Source organism: Protopterus annectens, chromosome 13.part0 (genome assembly GCF_019279795.1).
Source record: "Protopterus annectens isolate FY-2018-M chromosome 13.part0, PAN1.0, whole genome shotgun sequence".
Taxonomy (NCBI): Eukaryota; Metazoa; Chordata; order Ceratodontiformes; family Protopteridae; genus Protopterus; species Protopterus annectens.
In genome coordinates, this window is record NC_056747.1 from 584,600,899 (window position 1) to 584,617,836 (window position 16,938).

The window sequence follows — 16,938 nt, forward strand, 5'->3', positions numbered from 1 at the left end:
TATGTAGTAGATTTCTTCTCATTTATAGGCTGCATCTTATAAGAGCTTATGCTGTATGTCTTCTAAACCATGTAGAGTAGGAAAGCTAACGTGAGGCACATGGGTAAAGGTCCTATGCCTTCTGTCTGTCTTCAAGAATAATAAGAGACAGAAGATGAAGAGATTTGTAGCATTCACCACTATCATCTGAAGCTGCTTTAACCTGCCTAAAAGCATTCTGAAATTCTATGCAGAAACTGCATGATTGCATCTATCGGGTTCATTGCAAACTTTGAGTAGTTTAGAAGTACAACATTATGGTTTAATTGAAGTTTTAACTTGCGTGGGTTTATAGTTAATCTCCTACAACTGTGAAATGCAGCAGCTTCTTCCATGAATACAGTCAGACATGAGGGGATTATGTTGTTCATCAGTGGCCTCCAGGATTACTGTATGCCTTCCCTGTATTCCCATTAATATGGGATTTTGTCTAGAAAAGCAGGATTTGCAGGGCCAAAGCCATTCTCTTAGTCCTGTTCTGGACTTGACAAGTTTGGTTTCCATTGCTTTGGCCTCAGTTGTTAAAGAAGCATCATCTTCTAGAGACTTACCCAGACCTTCTAATCAGCCTGTCTGACAGGCCATATCTGGAGTCTCACTCCCTTGAGATTTCTCCAGTCTGATTTATGGCCAGGTACCCTGTATAAGCTAAAATCCTCTGTTTGAAAGATATTGCAAAGGGAAGTGAATTATGTTTTTATCTGTGTGCCACTCATCAAGGAGTGAATCCATTTACTGCTCCCATTCTTGTTGTTCTGCAATTTTTGACTGACATATTTAACTTCTCCACATTCAAAGTACATTTAGCAGCTGTTTCCAACTTCCATCATGGATGATTTCATCATCCTTCGCAGCCATCAAGTTTCAAACTTTACTTCTGGGTATGCATAACTGTAGTGTTGCTTTGAAGTATTACATACTGGATAGTCACTTTGCCACTTTAGAAACACTTTTTTTCTTCACCTGTTGGAGACAAGTATTGCTTTTGATTTTCTAGGATATTGGATGAGTTTGTCTTTCAGCTATGCTACTACTGCTGCAGATTCTGAAGAACTGCAGGGGAGAGTAGACAATGAGTTTCGAGGTTATGTTTAAAAGTACTTTTTAGATCGTTTTGTATTATTGATGCCATTATCTTAGTTTGGCATTTTCGTGTGTGATTGTTGCCTCCCGAATCTCCATGACATTTCTTTCTTGGTTCTTAGTACTTTAATATTGATTATTGTATGTTTTAAGGAATTGGATTACCTCATGGAAAAAAAGTCATCCCCTGAAAAACTGAAGAAAGGACTTCCACAGCCATGCAGCAGCTCTCCAGTGAACAGGAAGAAGTCACCTGGCAGACAGCATAGTACATCACCTGGGAGAGGTAATAAACCTGCCATATCTAAGGAAAAAGTTCCGCAGGAGCAGAGAAAGTCAGCAGCATCAAGGAGAGTCATTAATGGTGAGTTACACTACCTCTTAACTAATTGTTTCCTTGAAAAGCTTACGCTTTGTTGCCCTTTGGTTGGATTCATAAAACCTGTACGTATTTTGCTGGTATGTTGTTGTGGTATGTGTATATATGTGTGCACACTTAAAAAAATATGGTTAGTGCTATTGAAATCTCCTATGCTCCTTTGTAGCATGTGTTGTTATTTTGGTTTAAAATGACTGTTGCATTGCAGCAACATTAGCTTTATTTATGCTTCCAAGGTGCAGTCACTTGTTAATGCAAATCTCAATGGCTATGACTGTTTACAGCTACAGGTTTATCTTCTGGGAAGGTCTGCAGTTGGAACTATTCTGTGTGAAATGGCAGTGAGGTGGAAGATAGACAGTTTGGTGCACTTTAAACAGCACAAATTAATTTACCTTCGTAATTTTTTAATTAATTGTAGATTTAGTTCCACTTAGCCAGCGGCCTATCATCAGTTAAAACAAGAAATGTTATTGATGTTTGTTTGTCTAAGGTAGTCATATTCATTGCCAGTGTCTCCGATTTGCAGCATTCCAGCACAGTCAGTTATCTTTCCTATTAATTTTGGTTGAAATTTGTAGTCATTAAACAAGTACTTAAAGGGCATGTGCTCTGGTTTCACTTAAGGGTAGGTGATATGCATTTAGAGACATAAACTACACTCGTGCAACAATTGATAAGTTGTAAAGGCCTTTCTAGACAAATTAGTGCATAATGAGTTGTAAATTAAAAAAATATGTGCAAAAGATGCAACTTAAGTATGCAAATGAGACTTTCTTCACACGTTTTGCAATTCAGAGTTGTTTTCGGTACATTGCTTGCCTGATAAAAAGTGAATCTGCACTTTTTGCAGTCAGCAAAGATGCTAGCCTTTACTGTATACCATTTTACTCTATTTATCTCTGCCACACTGCATACTAGTGATCTGAGTGATGCTACAACTGTGGAAGAGAAAATATAGGCATAAAATAACTAATTTCTGCTTTGGAGAGCAAGACTTGCTTAATAGAGTAGAGTTAGAGTAGACAAGGGAGATCATAAAAGCTTTTGTGAACTTGTACCGCCCATAAACTGGAGGTGGGGAATGCATGGCTTTTTCTGTTCCTGTGGATACCAACGTATGTATAGCCCTCACTATTCTTACCACAGGGAGACCTTTCAGAGACAGTTTGGGAAAATGTTGAGTATATCATAGGCTTCTGCCTTGAGCATACTGCAACAGTTTCCTCCTCATACTCTTAGCTTATTTGGTCGAATATATTTAGATGTTCATCGTGTTACCCTGCTGCAGTCATCACACTTGGGTTATCCTGTCGTCAGGCGGTCCTGCAGTCGGCTGGAATTCCAAAGTCGTGGTCCAGCGTCGGTTGCTGTCGCTTCTTCCCTGACGTCAGTGCACCAGGGGTATATATAATGCATCCGACGCCATTTTCTCCAGTCTTTCTTGCCGTGCGGTGCCCAAAGCAGAAGCAGTTTGCAAGTGCCGGTCGGCCGACTCCTGAGATTTTCAAAGTCGAATTTCAGATCCGAAGTCTTCAATAAAGCTAAGTACTCCATTGGGGAAACTTTTCTTGCCTCAGACCGATGTCAGAAAAAGTTAACAATTGTATTTCTTGTGGGAAGCAAATACCTCATAAGGATTTTCATTCTTACTGCATACCTTGCGTAGGCCCAGACCATGACGTCACTGGTTGTCGTTTTTGTGCTAGGTTTAATAAGCGTACTATAAAAAAATGCTTTGATTTCGCACGAAACTACTTCGGCAGAAAATTTAACTACACTATGCCGTCGGAGCAACCGACTACCGGCGTGCACAAAAAATGCAAGGATAACGACAGGCAGCCTAGACCCAAGCCAGACTCCGAGGCCTCGGCTGGTCCGGTCTCCGGTTCAGTGAGGCTTCGACACAGCCCCTGACTACCGCAGATCTGGAACCCGAAACCGCTTTGGAGCTTTTGGCGTAGAGTACTAGGCCGACGCAGCCATTTTGTTTACCCCCTACCGACGACACTGCTGATAAAGATGTCGGTGCTGCAGAAACACCTTCGGTTTCTGAAGGCGTCTTCAGACCGACGACGCTCACCATAAAAATGTATCCTAAGACTAAGACTCCTATTAAACCTAAAAAGACTGCACTTCAGTCTCCAGTTCAAGGCCCCATGCCTAAGAAACAGATGCTCAAAATGGCTGAAGATTTGATCTCTTTAATCAGGGGTTCCCAACCTCCACCCGACAAAAGGCCTAGACAAGAGGAAGATTATGCCTCCTCTGAACAAGTCTGTATTTCCTCAGGCTCCTCTGAGGACTAAGATTACTCCTTCTCCCCTTATGAAGATTCTGATGCTGAGGATTCTATTCCCTCAGCTTCTCCCCCTGAAGACTACTCCTTTGGGGAAACTTTACACACTATGAGGGAACATTTTCACTGGGAAGGTCAGGACTACTCTGACTCAAAGAAAAGGCTCAGAGAGTTTCTTTTACTCCCCCAGCACAGACCACTTGCCATCCCCCCAGTTTTAGACATTGTGGATGATGTTTACGTAGAATCCAATTTGAACCCAGATTCTCTGCCTCCTGCTCCAGCCAAACCTGACAGATACTACAGAGTGCCTGATTCCCACAAATTCCTTTATAAAAGCCCTGTTGCTGATCCAGAGACTATCTCCCAGGGTCCCAAAGGGGCTAAGGCTTCTATGGCAAAAAATCCTGTACCCTCTGAAAGGGACTCCAGAGCACTAGACAGGTGGGGGAAAAAGGTTTACACCCCAGCCACTCTAGCTATGAGGGCACTAAATTGCCAATTTCACATGCTAAAATATCAGCAATTTCTAATGTCTCAGTTAAAACAAAAAATGAGCACACTCCCTCAACAGTCTGAATTGAAAGAAATGCAGGATCTGTTACATGCAACTGAACAGTTGGGCAAACATACTTTACAATGTGGTTTTGATTCTTTGGAGGCTTCCTGCAGAGCAGCTGTCACTGGGTCTGTTATACGTAGGCATGCTTGGTTAAAGGAACAAACTCTGCCTGATCATGTTAAAGCAAAGCTTCTGGATGCTCCCTTACAGCAGGATGTTCTTTTTGGAGTTAAAGCAGAAGAAGTCTTAAAGAAAATGGAGGATAAGACAAAATTTATGCAGACAGTCAAAGAATTTCTACAGGTACAGCCCCCTCGCTTCAGCAGAAATTGGCCAATAAAAAATTGGTCCTTTCCAGCTACTGACAGACCACAGAGGGGTAAATACAGACGTCCAAGAGGCAGAGGACAACCACAAGCCCAATACAAACCTCAACAATGGGGCACTGCAACACAGAAGGGAGGAGAAGACAGGTCCCAAACTACCAGAAGGCAAACTCAATGACTTGCCCCTATCTGGCCAAGCAACACTCTCTTGGCAGCCCCCTTGGGAGGAAAACCCACACTTTTTTCAGACAAGTGGCACATTGTCACAAAGAACAAATGGGTCCTAGACATAATTTCACGAGAATAAAGATTCCATTTTCACACCTTGCCAATGAAAAGAGGAATGCCAAACCTGCCACAAAATCAATGGGCAGAGGCACAAAAACAAATTACAGCTCTCATGGACATGAGAGCCATTCAACTGGTACCTACTCCAGAACAAGGCCAAGGATTTTACTCAAGGCTCTTTCTAGTTCCCAGAAAGGACAATGCCTGGAAACCAGTTCTGGACTTTCAATTCTAAACACCTTCTTACAAGTACTCAAATTCAAGATGCTAACACTACAGCAGCTTCTTCCCATGTTGGGCAAGAAAGCATGGCTAGTAACGTTGGACCTCAAGGAGGCATACCTGCATGTCCGTATCAGACAAAGTTGCAGAAGATACCTCCGTTTCATTGCAGGTTCAACCCATTACCAATTCTCTGCACTGCTCTTTGGCTTATCTACTGCGCCCAGGGTCTTCACAAAATGCATGGCACCAGTAATTGCATACTGCAGACAAAGAGGAATTCAAATATACCCATACCTGGACGACTGCCTCATCCAAGCAGAAAGCAAGGACACCCTCTTACAACATCTGGCTTTTGTAAAACATCTTCCAAGTTGCCTGGGGTACACAGTAAATGAAAAGAAATCAAAACTAGTACCCTCACAAAGCATGACATTCCTGGGTGTCAACTTGAATACAACAGCCCAGAAGGCTTTTCTGATGCCAGACAAACAACTACAACTGACTCAATATTTCAAAACAATGGCAACAAAGACCCAACTACCTGCAAGAAAAATTCTGCAGGCCTTTGGCTTCATGGCATCTTGCATACTACTAATACCATTTGCAAAGCTGCATATGAGGAAATTACAGTGGTACCTAAAAAGCGTATGGTCTCAACACAGCCACAGCTTGGACACAATGATATCTCTCATTCCCTGCCTACAACAGGAGTTTCTATGGTGGTCACAGGCATGTCACCTCAACAAGGGTCAGCCTTTCACCTTGCCCCCAGCCAGGCAAACTATGACAACAGATGCATCGGACTACACCTGGGGGGCACACATGGCAGGACAGTGCATTCAAGGCATATGGACTGCAGATCAAAGGAATCTGCACATCAATCAAAAAGAGATGTTAGCTGTACAGAATGCTGACAGCCTTCAAGAATATATTGCATCCAGGACAACTTACAATAAGGACGGACAACACCACAGTAATGTGGTACATAAATAAACAAGGGGGTACACACTCCTACCCTCTATGCAGGCAAGCAATGACCTTGTGGAACACAGCTCTGGTTTACCAAGTTCAGTTACAAGCTCAATTCCTGCCAGGATAAAAGAACACAATGGCAGACGACCTCAGCAGAAACATCATGGATCCCCACGAGTGGAAACTGGATCCACAAGTATTTGCAATGATAACTCAAAAATGAGGACTTCCAGACATAGACCTGTTTGCCAGTCCTCAAAACTATCAACTAACAAAATTTTGTACAAGGACACTTCACCATCAAGCTTGGAAAGTGGACGCACTCTCATTCAGTTGGAAAAACCTGACAGTATATGCCTTCCCTCCATTGCCTCTCCTCACAAAGGTGCTTCTGAAAGTCAGAAAGGAGAAACCATGACTGATACTCATAGCCCCAGACTGGCCACGCCAGCACTGGTACCCACTATTGAGGAATATGGCCCAGGGCCCACCTTGGATTTTACCACAAATTGCCCATTTGCTCACACAGCAAAACAATCAGATTCTTCACAGCCAACTCAAAACCTTAAATCTGGCTGCATGGCAAATCACCTAAGCATCCAGCCAGCTCCTCTTTCTCAAGAAATTATGGATGTTATTCTGGAAGCTAGGAGGCCCAGCACCAGGAAGGCCTATTCGGATAAATGGAAAAGGTTTTGCACCTGGAACCAAGCTAAAGGCCAAAACACATTTCAGCCTCACATGCCTCAGATTCTACAGTATTTAACTGAGATGTTGCACAAAGGACTTTCTTTTTCTTCCATTAAAATCCATGCATCAGGTATTTCAGCCCACTACAACACGGATCCACCCTTATTTTCGCATCCACTTCTAAGGCAGTTCCTCAGAGGGGCAAAAAACATTAGGGCCCCCAGGAGAGCACCTACACCAACATGGGACCTCAATTTTGTTTTGGAAAAACTTACGCTACCTCCCTTTGAGCCAGCTTTCTCTGCAGATCTACAGTTCCTATCATGGAAGACTGCCCTGCTGCTAGCAATAACTTCAGCTAGAAGAGTCTCAGAGCTGCAGGCACTAATGGCAGTGGAACCTTTCCTCATTTTCCATCAAGACAGAGTTTCTCTACAAACCAATCCTTCCTTCATGCCGAAGGTGGTTTCCAGTGTGGCTTTAAATCAAACCATCCACTTACCCACCTTCTTCCCAAATCCACAGAACAAAGAAGAAAGACTCCTGCATTCCTTGGACATTCACAGGCAACTTCGTTACTACTTGGATAAAACTAAGGCTTTCAGAAAATCTGACCAGCTCTTTGTATCCTATGCTACAGTTTCACAAGGGAAGGCCATATCAAAACAGACCATTTCCAAATGGATAGGACATTGCATTCGTTTTTGCTATACCCATCATGGAAAACCAGTACCTGCTACCATTAGGCCCCACTCTACCAGGGCAACAGCTACATCTACAGCCTTCCTCAGGGGGGTTCCTACCAAGGAGATTTTGGAAGCTGCAACTTGGAGTTCAGTACACATCTTTACCAAACACTATCACTTACCACTTTACTCTAAGACTAGAGCTGGCTTTGCCACTGCAGTTATGCAGGGCCTTCTAGCCTCCTCTAACCCTCTATAACTCCTCCACCCATCCTTAGCTTTGGGATTCTACCCAAATGTGATGACTGCAGCAGGGTAACACGATGAACATATTACAGTTTTGTACCTACCATAAATGTAGATGTTCGAGTGTACACCCTGCTGCAGTCCAGGTTACCCTCCCTCCATCCCCTCTGAGCCAACTGGCTAAAATCTGTACAATACCTTCCTGATGTATTTGCTTATAGCTGGAGGGATTTTGTGTTTGTCCAAAAATTACTTAATTTGGTACTAATTACTGACCACCTTTTTGGGGGCACCTGACATCTGGGGCAAGAAAAACTGAAGAAAATGGCGTTGGATGCATTATATATACCCCTGGCGCACTGACGTCAGGAAAGAAGCGACAGCAACCGACGCAGGATCAAGACTTTGGAATTCCGGCTGACTGCAGGACCGCCTGACGACAGGATAACCCAAGTGTGATGACTGCAGCAGGGTGTACACTCGAACATCTACATTTATGGTAGGTACAAAACTGTACTTTTCCAGTGTCACCACATGACCAAGCCAATACCATTAATGCCTTTTATGGAATGGCGTGTTTCTTAATGTACGATGGATTGCATCCATATAGCTATTAGGGCCTAATCCTGGACCATGGGGTGAGATGTACTGCAGTAGGAAGGGTTACCATTTCATCAGCTGCTAGGTAGTGTGTGATGCACTTGGCTGTGTCTGTGACACATTGGCCCAACATCATAACAGTACCCATGCTTTCCACATGTGGTACACAAGTTCACTATTCTGACACTTCCTGCATGGTAGTCCTTTTCTTGGTCAGCTAGTTGGTAGTTGCACACAGTATAATTTTTTCCTCATAAATGTTTGTCTATTTAGAGACATAGGTTTCAATGACTAACCATTCTATCCTCATATGCCCCTTCCTGTTATATTTTCCAGGTGCTGTTGGCTACTCACTCAAACTTTTGGGTACAGACACCAGTCATTAATTTGCAGGGAGCTACAGAGGAGTGTCATAACATGCCTAGTAACTGAGCACGTGTTTAGTCTGCTCAAAGCTCGATTCCACTACCTTGGCAAGTCGGGGGTGGGGGGGTCAGTATGAGTGTGCTACTGCATACAGAACATTCACCTCCTGTTGCATTTTACGTAACGCAATCATGTGCCAGCCTGGTAGATGACTTCCAGAGCCAATGACCAAAAGCATCTCTGCAGCTCCCTTTATCATTCATTGATACATGCTGAATAACTGAATTGTGGTAATGAAGATGCAGTCACTTGTTAATGCAAATCTCAATGGTATTGCAGTCCCAAATGTTTTTTACTTGCATAAACAGGTGGATTTTTTTTCACTTTTTTTCCAGCATACAGTCGTCATTTCTAGCACAGATTCTTGTTTTTTTACTGTACTTTCTTTTGCCATTTCTTTGTTTACATGTTGGCTGAGGTATATATTACAGTAGCTAAAACTGTCATATTTGAAATATGTCATACACAATGTCCTCTTATGACAGTGTCTGTGATGATCCCATAGATTATGAGCAAGTGCTACCATGTGAGCATGTGAAGCTGAGCTGCTGCAATGTCATAATCTACTAGATGTAGGAGAAGCTCTCAGCATTGATTTAACAGTGCTGCAAGACTTGGACCTCGACTCACATGTCCTTCCCCATGATGTGGAAGTGTGATGAAGCCTAATTGCCTTCTATTTTGGACAATTTACATGCATGCGTGCAGCACTTTGTTGGAAAGCACATGGTGTCTGGCCTACTCATCTACCACACATGTGGACACTCCCTCAGCCATGTTCATCACTGTCCCCAGTGTGTGCCTGCTGTGTCTTTCAGTAATGTGCACATAGACCCTGACATAGAAGTCATGTGTGTAACAGTGCTCCCCATGAAAATCATCATGGCTTCTTTACTGACCACCATCATTCCCACGTACTAGTGAATTTCCTTGTATGTGTACCCTGTAGCGCTCTAATCATTTCTGTGTGACTCTGTGGCAGAAGCCTGTACCTGAACTATGTCATAGTACATTTGCTGCTGTGGAGACAAGGCCTTATCTGTCTCTGGTGCCAGCTGTGATTGATGTCCTGATACTCCAGTGTATAGCCTGTACAGCACGTAATGGAACCTCAGAAATTATTGTGTCTTCTGTCAGTTCACCTTGTCCACAAGAATGAGGTTCATGGATTCAAAGGAGATTACTAGGCTAATGGCTTCCAATCCTAACCAATATAGCCCAATTTTACCCAATATATGGTCCCTAGGGGCAGGACGATGGCTTGGATTTGTGTCCATGCATTAGTGTCTTACAGCTTGCCCCTGTCCATAATGGACATAGGCAATACTCCAGGTGTGAATTCCCCATCCATTGATACAAATTGCATTTGGAAAGGGCCTGGGAAGGTGAGCTATGAGGTAATTCACCCTTTCTGGAATGGTATTTCCTCATGTTGGAGTATGTGTGATTCAGTGACTATGACGTTATGAACTTGCTTGGAGGTAGAGGTCTCTGCCAGTACATTTATGACTGTGCTACCACTGTGAGACTGTGTCACAACTATGAGAGTAAACTGCATCATTGTCAAACAGCCTGCTGTGGTACACCACAGCATGTGGTTGGTTGTGTTGCTGAACCTTTGAGCAAATAACTATTTGAATAGCCTATTTTGTTTAAAATATCTGAAATGTTAATACAGATTGTAGCTAATGAAGTCCATACTTCCCATGTGCTCTTTGCTCCTATGATGCTACTGCTGATAATGATGAAGTACCTGATGAGCGAACATTCCATATTTATATACATACATTCTCTATATTAAGGTATATATGCTCTAATCAAACAGTCCCAGTCTAGTGCTAGTATCCACACCACTTTGAATGAACTAAGTGCTCTCATCTTCTGCATCATAGTCATTTCTCCATAGGGACAGCACCATCATGTTGATCAGGATCAAATCCAGGAATGGTTAAGGAGAGGCAAATTCAAACCAAAAGATGAAAGGTTAATATTGGCAGCCCAAGATAGTGGCTATGTACACATTGGTGTACAAAGCCCATTGAACATGTCGGAGAAAAAGACTAATGTTGGTTTTGTAAAACAGAATTTGAGACAGTCGCACACCTTGTTGCTGATTGTGATATACTAATGGCAGAAGGACTGTATACTGAAAGGCATAATAATGTAGCAAGACTGTTGCACTGGGGGGGTGTTGTGCAAACATTATAATATGGAAGTAGCTGAAGAACATTGGAAAAATGAGCCACAAAGCATCATAGAAAATGATGAAGTCTGCATCACATGGGATCACCCATTACCAACAGTTCAAAAGATAGCTGCAAGAAAATCTGATATAGTGATCCACAAAAAGAAGACAAAAGTAGCATTGATCATTGAAATCGCTAAACCCAGTGACTGGAGTGTCCTGTGTACAGAGAGAGACAAAGTCATAAAATATTAGGATTTGCAGGCAGAAACAAGAGCGATGTGGAAGAAAGATACCAAGATAGTTCCAATAGTAGTAGGAGTAATGGGTCTTATAAAAAAAAATCTGCAATAGAATTTAGATATGTTACCAATAAATGCAACTCTATACGAATTGCAGAAGGAATCATTACTGGACACATTGCAGGTGTTGCTAAGACCACTTCTGGCTGACATCAAAGATTGAAACAATGCTAAGTTCATGAACTTTAATCATACTTTGACTTAGGAATGGGGTCCATTCCCATCATGGTATTAGAAACCCAAAAGATTTGGAGAAATTAAAAAGGACAGCACCCCTATTGTAGAAGGAAGTAGTAGTCCACAAAAACTGATGGGCCAAAAAGAGCCATAAAGACTATAGAGTGGACTCTTGAGGAGAAGAAACAAATTATGTAGTGTTACTGTTACGCAAGAAGCCCAGAATTATTATTAAATATTTTTAAACCTTTCAACTGGGGCTATTTTGTGCAGAGATAATTCAAGTTCTAGAGTACATTGCATGTATATAATGATACTGTCCAAGCCACTCCAATAAGTCTTACTGTTCATCATACTTCTAACTGGATAATAACAATAATGCACAATAAAATTGGACACCCTTTGGTAAGGGCCTTATTAGTAGCTGATAGTGGTTGGTGGCAGTGATTTCTACCTTACAGCCTGGGCGGAGAAGGGGGCATAGCTGGAGAACCTGTGCCAGCCTTCACCAGGTGTGTCTGTGTGTTTGTATATAACTCATATCTCAAATTGTGTGTGTGTGTGTGTGTGTGTGTGTGTGTGTGTGTGTGTGTGTGTGTGTATATGTGTGTGTGTTTGTGTATATCAGCTACTTGGGCAGGAACACGAAGCACTGGTTGGACAGAGAGGGTGCTGGAACTTTTAGCTTGACCACTAGGTTGAGACCTGTACTCTATAACTATGCAAGTGGGGAGTCTTATTGGGGATCTGGAGAGAAGGGGAGAAACCAGCCCCGGCTGACTGTGATCTGTGTACTGTTAAAGGAAGTTGTACTTTACTGTGTGTGTGTGTGTGTGTGTGTGTGTGTGTGTGTGTATACTTGTTATGCTTCCCAGTGTGCATGCCCCTCACTGATGCTAGTGGTGAGGATTGAGGCTCCTTGATTACTGGGCCATTGCACAGGCATCGCATATTAATTGGTGGCACTGGTAGGATATCCACATCAAGTATTAATTGTTTGATAGTCGTGAGTTATCCACATCACATACTAATTGGCTTGTAGTGGTGTGTAAAGTGAATTCCTATAGCTTGTGTACAGTGATCACTGAAGGTGTTTTTGTACTCTAAATCAGCCTCACACTGAATATTCAGAGTTCGGATCACAGTTGTTTTATTTCTTTTGTTAGCTTAGTTAGTCAGGGAGAGCAGGCAAGCATGTCAGCAGAGGAGTATGGCAAGCTGACAAGGAGACAGTTGGTTGAGATGTGTCAGGCTAAGGGACTGGTGCATGGAAACCTGACTAAGGCAGATGTGGTTGCAGCTTTGGTCACAGCTGCATCAAAAACAGCAATCAGAAGGATGATCGGACTGGCCATGGAGATCTACAACACTCAGAGAATAGACAGTTGAACCTTTCTGCAGTGGACTTAAAAAAATCTATCTGGAGCTAAAGAGGCTTGAGTTGGAGGCCAGGTGTGTGGAAACAGAAACAGCAGATAGACTGAGATGTTTACAGGCTGAGGGAAATGAGAAAGTGCTACGCTTGGAAGCTGAGGAGAAGGGGAGGTAGAGGCAGCATGAAAAGGAGATGCTGACTCATCGCCAGAGTCATGGAGGTAATGAGGAAGGGAATAACCGGACCCCAGAAGCACAAAAGGTCAGTAAATTTCTTCCACAGTTTACAGAGGGGGATACTTTTGGTAGTTTCATTCATATGTTTGAGAGGGTATGTAAAAAGTATGGTGTTGGCCAAAGGCTCTGGGTATGGCTCCTGACCCCCTTACTCCATGGAAAAGCTGTAGCTGTGCTGTCTAAACTAACTGATCGTGAAAATTTTGATTATACTGCTGTTAAAAATTGTTTGCTAGAATTTTTTAAGCTAACACCTGAAGCTTATAGGAAAAATTTTTGTGAGCATAGAAGCATGTCAGATCAAAATTTGTATGAATATGTTGCTGAACTAAGCACTTATTTTCATAGGTGTGTGAGTGGATGTCAGGTCACCACTTTTGAAGGGCTGGCAGACCTTTTGGTGAGGGAACAAGCCCTTAGCACTTTACCTGATGACATGAGGATCTGGTTAGCTGATAGACAATGTGCTACTTCAGATGAGTTGGGGAAGAAGGAAGACCTATACCTATCAAGCAGGGCATCACTGCACAGGAAAGGGACACCCAGTGCTGCTCATGGGTCTAAAGTAACCCTTGGTGGGCAGCCCAGACTGCCCCAACAGAATATGCTAGTAGCAGGAGAAGCCACTAGTCCAGGTACATGTCCAGGACCTAGGGTTAAATGTTTTGAATGCAACCAGTGGGGCCATGTTGGCATACAGATGTCCATGGAGGCAAGGTGGGGAGAAAAAGGTGGGAGAGCCAGTAAGTGGGAAAGACAAAATGTGTAGATTGTCTTGAGACAACAGGGGTACCAGACTTGAACAAGTAAAGGCACAAGCAGAGCTACGGAACACAGTATGTGCCAGATAGCTAAAAGCTAATAGAACACTTTATTACACTGTACACTTGATAAAAATAATAAAATTAAGCGCTTTTGTCTCTGTCAGATCAGAGCCTTCTTCAGAATACCAACACAAATAAATTAATCTCTTTTATACACTCATATTTAAAATCACGCCCCCAATTAATGCAACAAGCCACCCAAGCACATCAAACAATAACATATGTAAATAAATTAAATGACTGAAATCTTGTATTGCACTTTCTTTGCCAAAGAGATTAATTTATTTGTGCTGGTATTCTGAAGAAGTCTCTGATCTGACAGAGACTAAAGTGCTTAATTTTATCATTATTTTTATCAAGTGTGCAGTGTAATAAAGTGTTCTATTAGCTTTTAACTATCTGGCATATATTGTGTTCCCTAGCTCTGCTTGTGCCTTTACTTGTTTGTTTGTAGGGGTACCAAACTACCATCATGCAGATGTCCTAATAGGGAAGGATTTTGATGAGGCAATGCCATGTGTTAGTGCAGTTACATGCAGTCAGGCTTCAAGACAAGCTTGTGGGTCTGGTAGCCTGGGGGAGACCCAGACATACTGCATACTTGCAGCCAGGACTGGTGAGGTGGTTACTTCAGGGAGGGAGCTACCCTGTAGCAGTGAGACTGAAAGTGAGCCACACCTGCTTGTGGGTACTAATGTTCCATTGGACAGAGTGACCGCAAGGGCAGTGGTGCGTAGTAGTACCCAGTCTGACCATGAGGCACCGCTGTCAGAGAAGCAAGAGGGAGTGTATAAATATTTGGGAATTAATGTAGGATAAACAATAAAACATGAACAAATGTGAATAAATCTTAGTAAGGAATATTATAGAAGACTAAAATTAATACTAAAAACAGCATTGACATTTAGAATGAAAGTCCAAGCTATGAACCAATTTGCTCTTCCTGTCTTAACTTGCAGTTTTTGGAGTGATTGACTGGCCACAAAAGGTGTTGCATATGTTGGATAGGAAAATAAGAAGGATACTTCATGCTCATCATATGATTTATAAAAGTCAGTATACCAAGACTATATATTCTATTTTCTGAAGGAGGTATGGGCCTCCTTGAAATTGATTACATGTATAGATCTGCAGGTGTGAGACTGTATGCATATCTGCTGATCTCACAAGACCCAAACATAGTGAAAGATTTGAAACATGAGGAGAATAAGTCTAAGATGACTTCTCTGCTTAGTTTAGCAGAAGCATATTGGTGTCAAGTGGGAATGTAAATCGAACAAAAAGTATATAAAAATTAGGCAGCAACTGAATGTGCTAAAAAAAACAAAAGAAAGAATATAAGGTGAAGGATCAGATGAGAAGGCAGGAAATGTGGAAAATGCATAAATACAGTTGCAAGTATAGAAAACTGTCGGAGCAATCTCATATTGATCAGGATAGAACACAGGAGTGGTTAAGGAGAGGTGAATTTAAACTGAAAGATGAAAGGTTAATCTTGACAGTCCAAGATAGTATACTATATATCCATGTTGGTTTACAAAGTCCATAAAACATGTGGGAGTAACAGACAAATGTAGGTTTTGTAAAACAGAATTGGAAACAGTCGCACATCTTGTTGCTGGTTGTGATATATTAATGGCAGAAGGATTGTATACTGAAAGGCATAATAATGTGACAATACTGTTGCACTGGGGATTGTGCAAACATTATAATATTGAAGTAGTTGAGAAACACTGGAAACATGAGCCACAAAGCATTATAGAAAATTATGAAGTTTATATCATATGGGATCACCCATTACCAACAGTTCAAAAAATAAATGCGAGAAAAGCAGATATAGTAGTTCATAAACAGAAGACAAAAGTGAAATTGATCATTGAAATTACTACACCCAGTGACTACAGTGTCTTACGTACAGAGAGAGAGAGACAAAGTCATAAAATACCAGGATTTGCAGGCAAAAACTAGGGCAATTTGGAAGAAAGATACCTAAACAGTTCCATTAGTTGTAGGAGCAATGAGTCTTATGAAAAAGAGTTTACAATCATACTTGGCTGTGTTACCGATACACATAACACCATATGAATTGCAGAAGGATTCATTATTGGGCACATTGCGGGTGCTGTCAAGAACACTTATAGCTAACATCAAAGATTGAAAAATTACTAATTTCATGAATTTGAATCATACTTTGACTTAGGAATGGGGTCCATTCCCATCATGGTATTAGAAACCCAAAAATACTTGGAGAAATTAAAAAAAGGGACAGCTGGTACTCCTCATCAGGTGGTAAACTTTGGACAGTGGAAGGCCTGCTGACCATGCTAGTGTCTGCAATTGCATTCTTCTTAGCTTTAATCCTTGCACATGACACCATATCATTAGCTCTTTTTCTGCATTGTGTCAAGGTGTGAATCCTTCCACTTGTAGTTGTTATGTCACCTAGAACTTCATTGAACACTTTAATTTGCTCAGCCTGTTTTGGACCCCCTTTTACAAAACGACTTTTTCCATGTATCTTAAGTGCATCCATGGGAATATGGTTCTCGTCAGCAAAGAAGTTTTCTCTCCTGTGCCTTGCTCCCTGAGGCTGTAACATCATTTTCTTAGACATATGAAGTTCTGCAGTTACCAATATAACTCTCTTCTTAATTGAGTTGAAACGTACTGGTAAATGTGTTCTATGCATACTGCAATAAGAGAATAATGATAACAGTTCTCACACTTCACCATTTCAGTTCTTTGTGAATTATTTTTTAAGAAATTTTTGCCTAGGAGAGACACAAGGGCATACATATTGCATTGAAAGCTTTTAAAGCTTGTGGGAGGGGAAGGGAAATGTCTTTCACAGTAGATTGGTGATATTTTACTTGGTAAAATGCAATAAATATGCGTGTACCTTGGTTCTGAGCAGAGCCATTGTGAGGCACCAGAAGCTGCACCAAATAACTGCATTATTTTGAAAGTGCAGTATGTTAAAATAGTACGGTTTACCAAGTGATACCAGTGCACTACATA

At 41.8% G+C, this 16,938-nt stretch overlaps 1 protein-coding gene across 1 annotated transcript in view; it reads left to right on the plus strand.

Moving 5' to 3' along the window:
* The window catches only part of KIAA0753 (KIAA0753 ortholog), a 1,485,993-nt gene that overhangs the window by 466,066 nt on the left and 1,002,989 nt on the right, over positions 1 to 16,938 (plus strand). Inside the window, exon 7 of the mRNA XM_044054254.1 lies at positions 1,276 to 1,486. Coding sequence (XP_043910189.1) covers positions 1,276 to 1,486 — 211 coding nt within the window. The remainder of the gene's footprint in view (positions 1 to 1,275; positions 1,487 to 16,938) is intronic.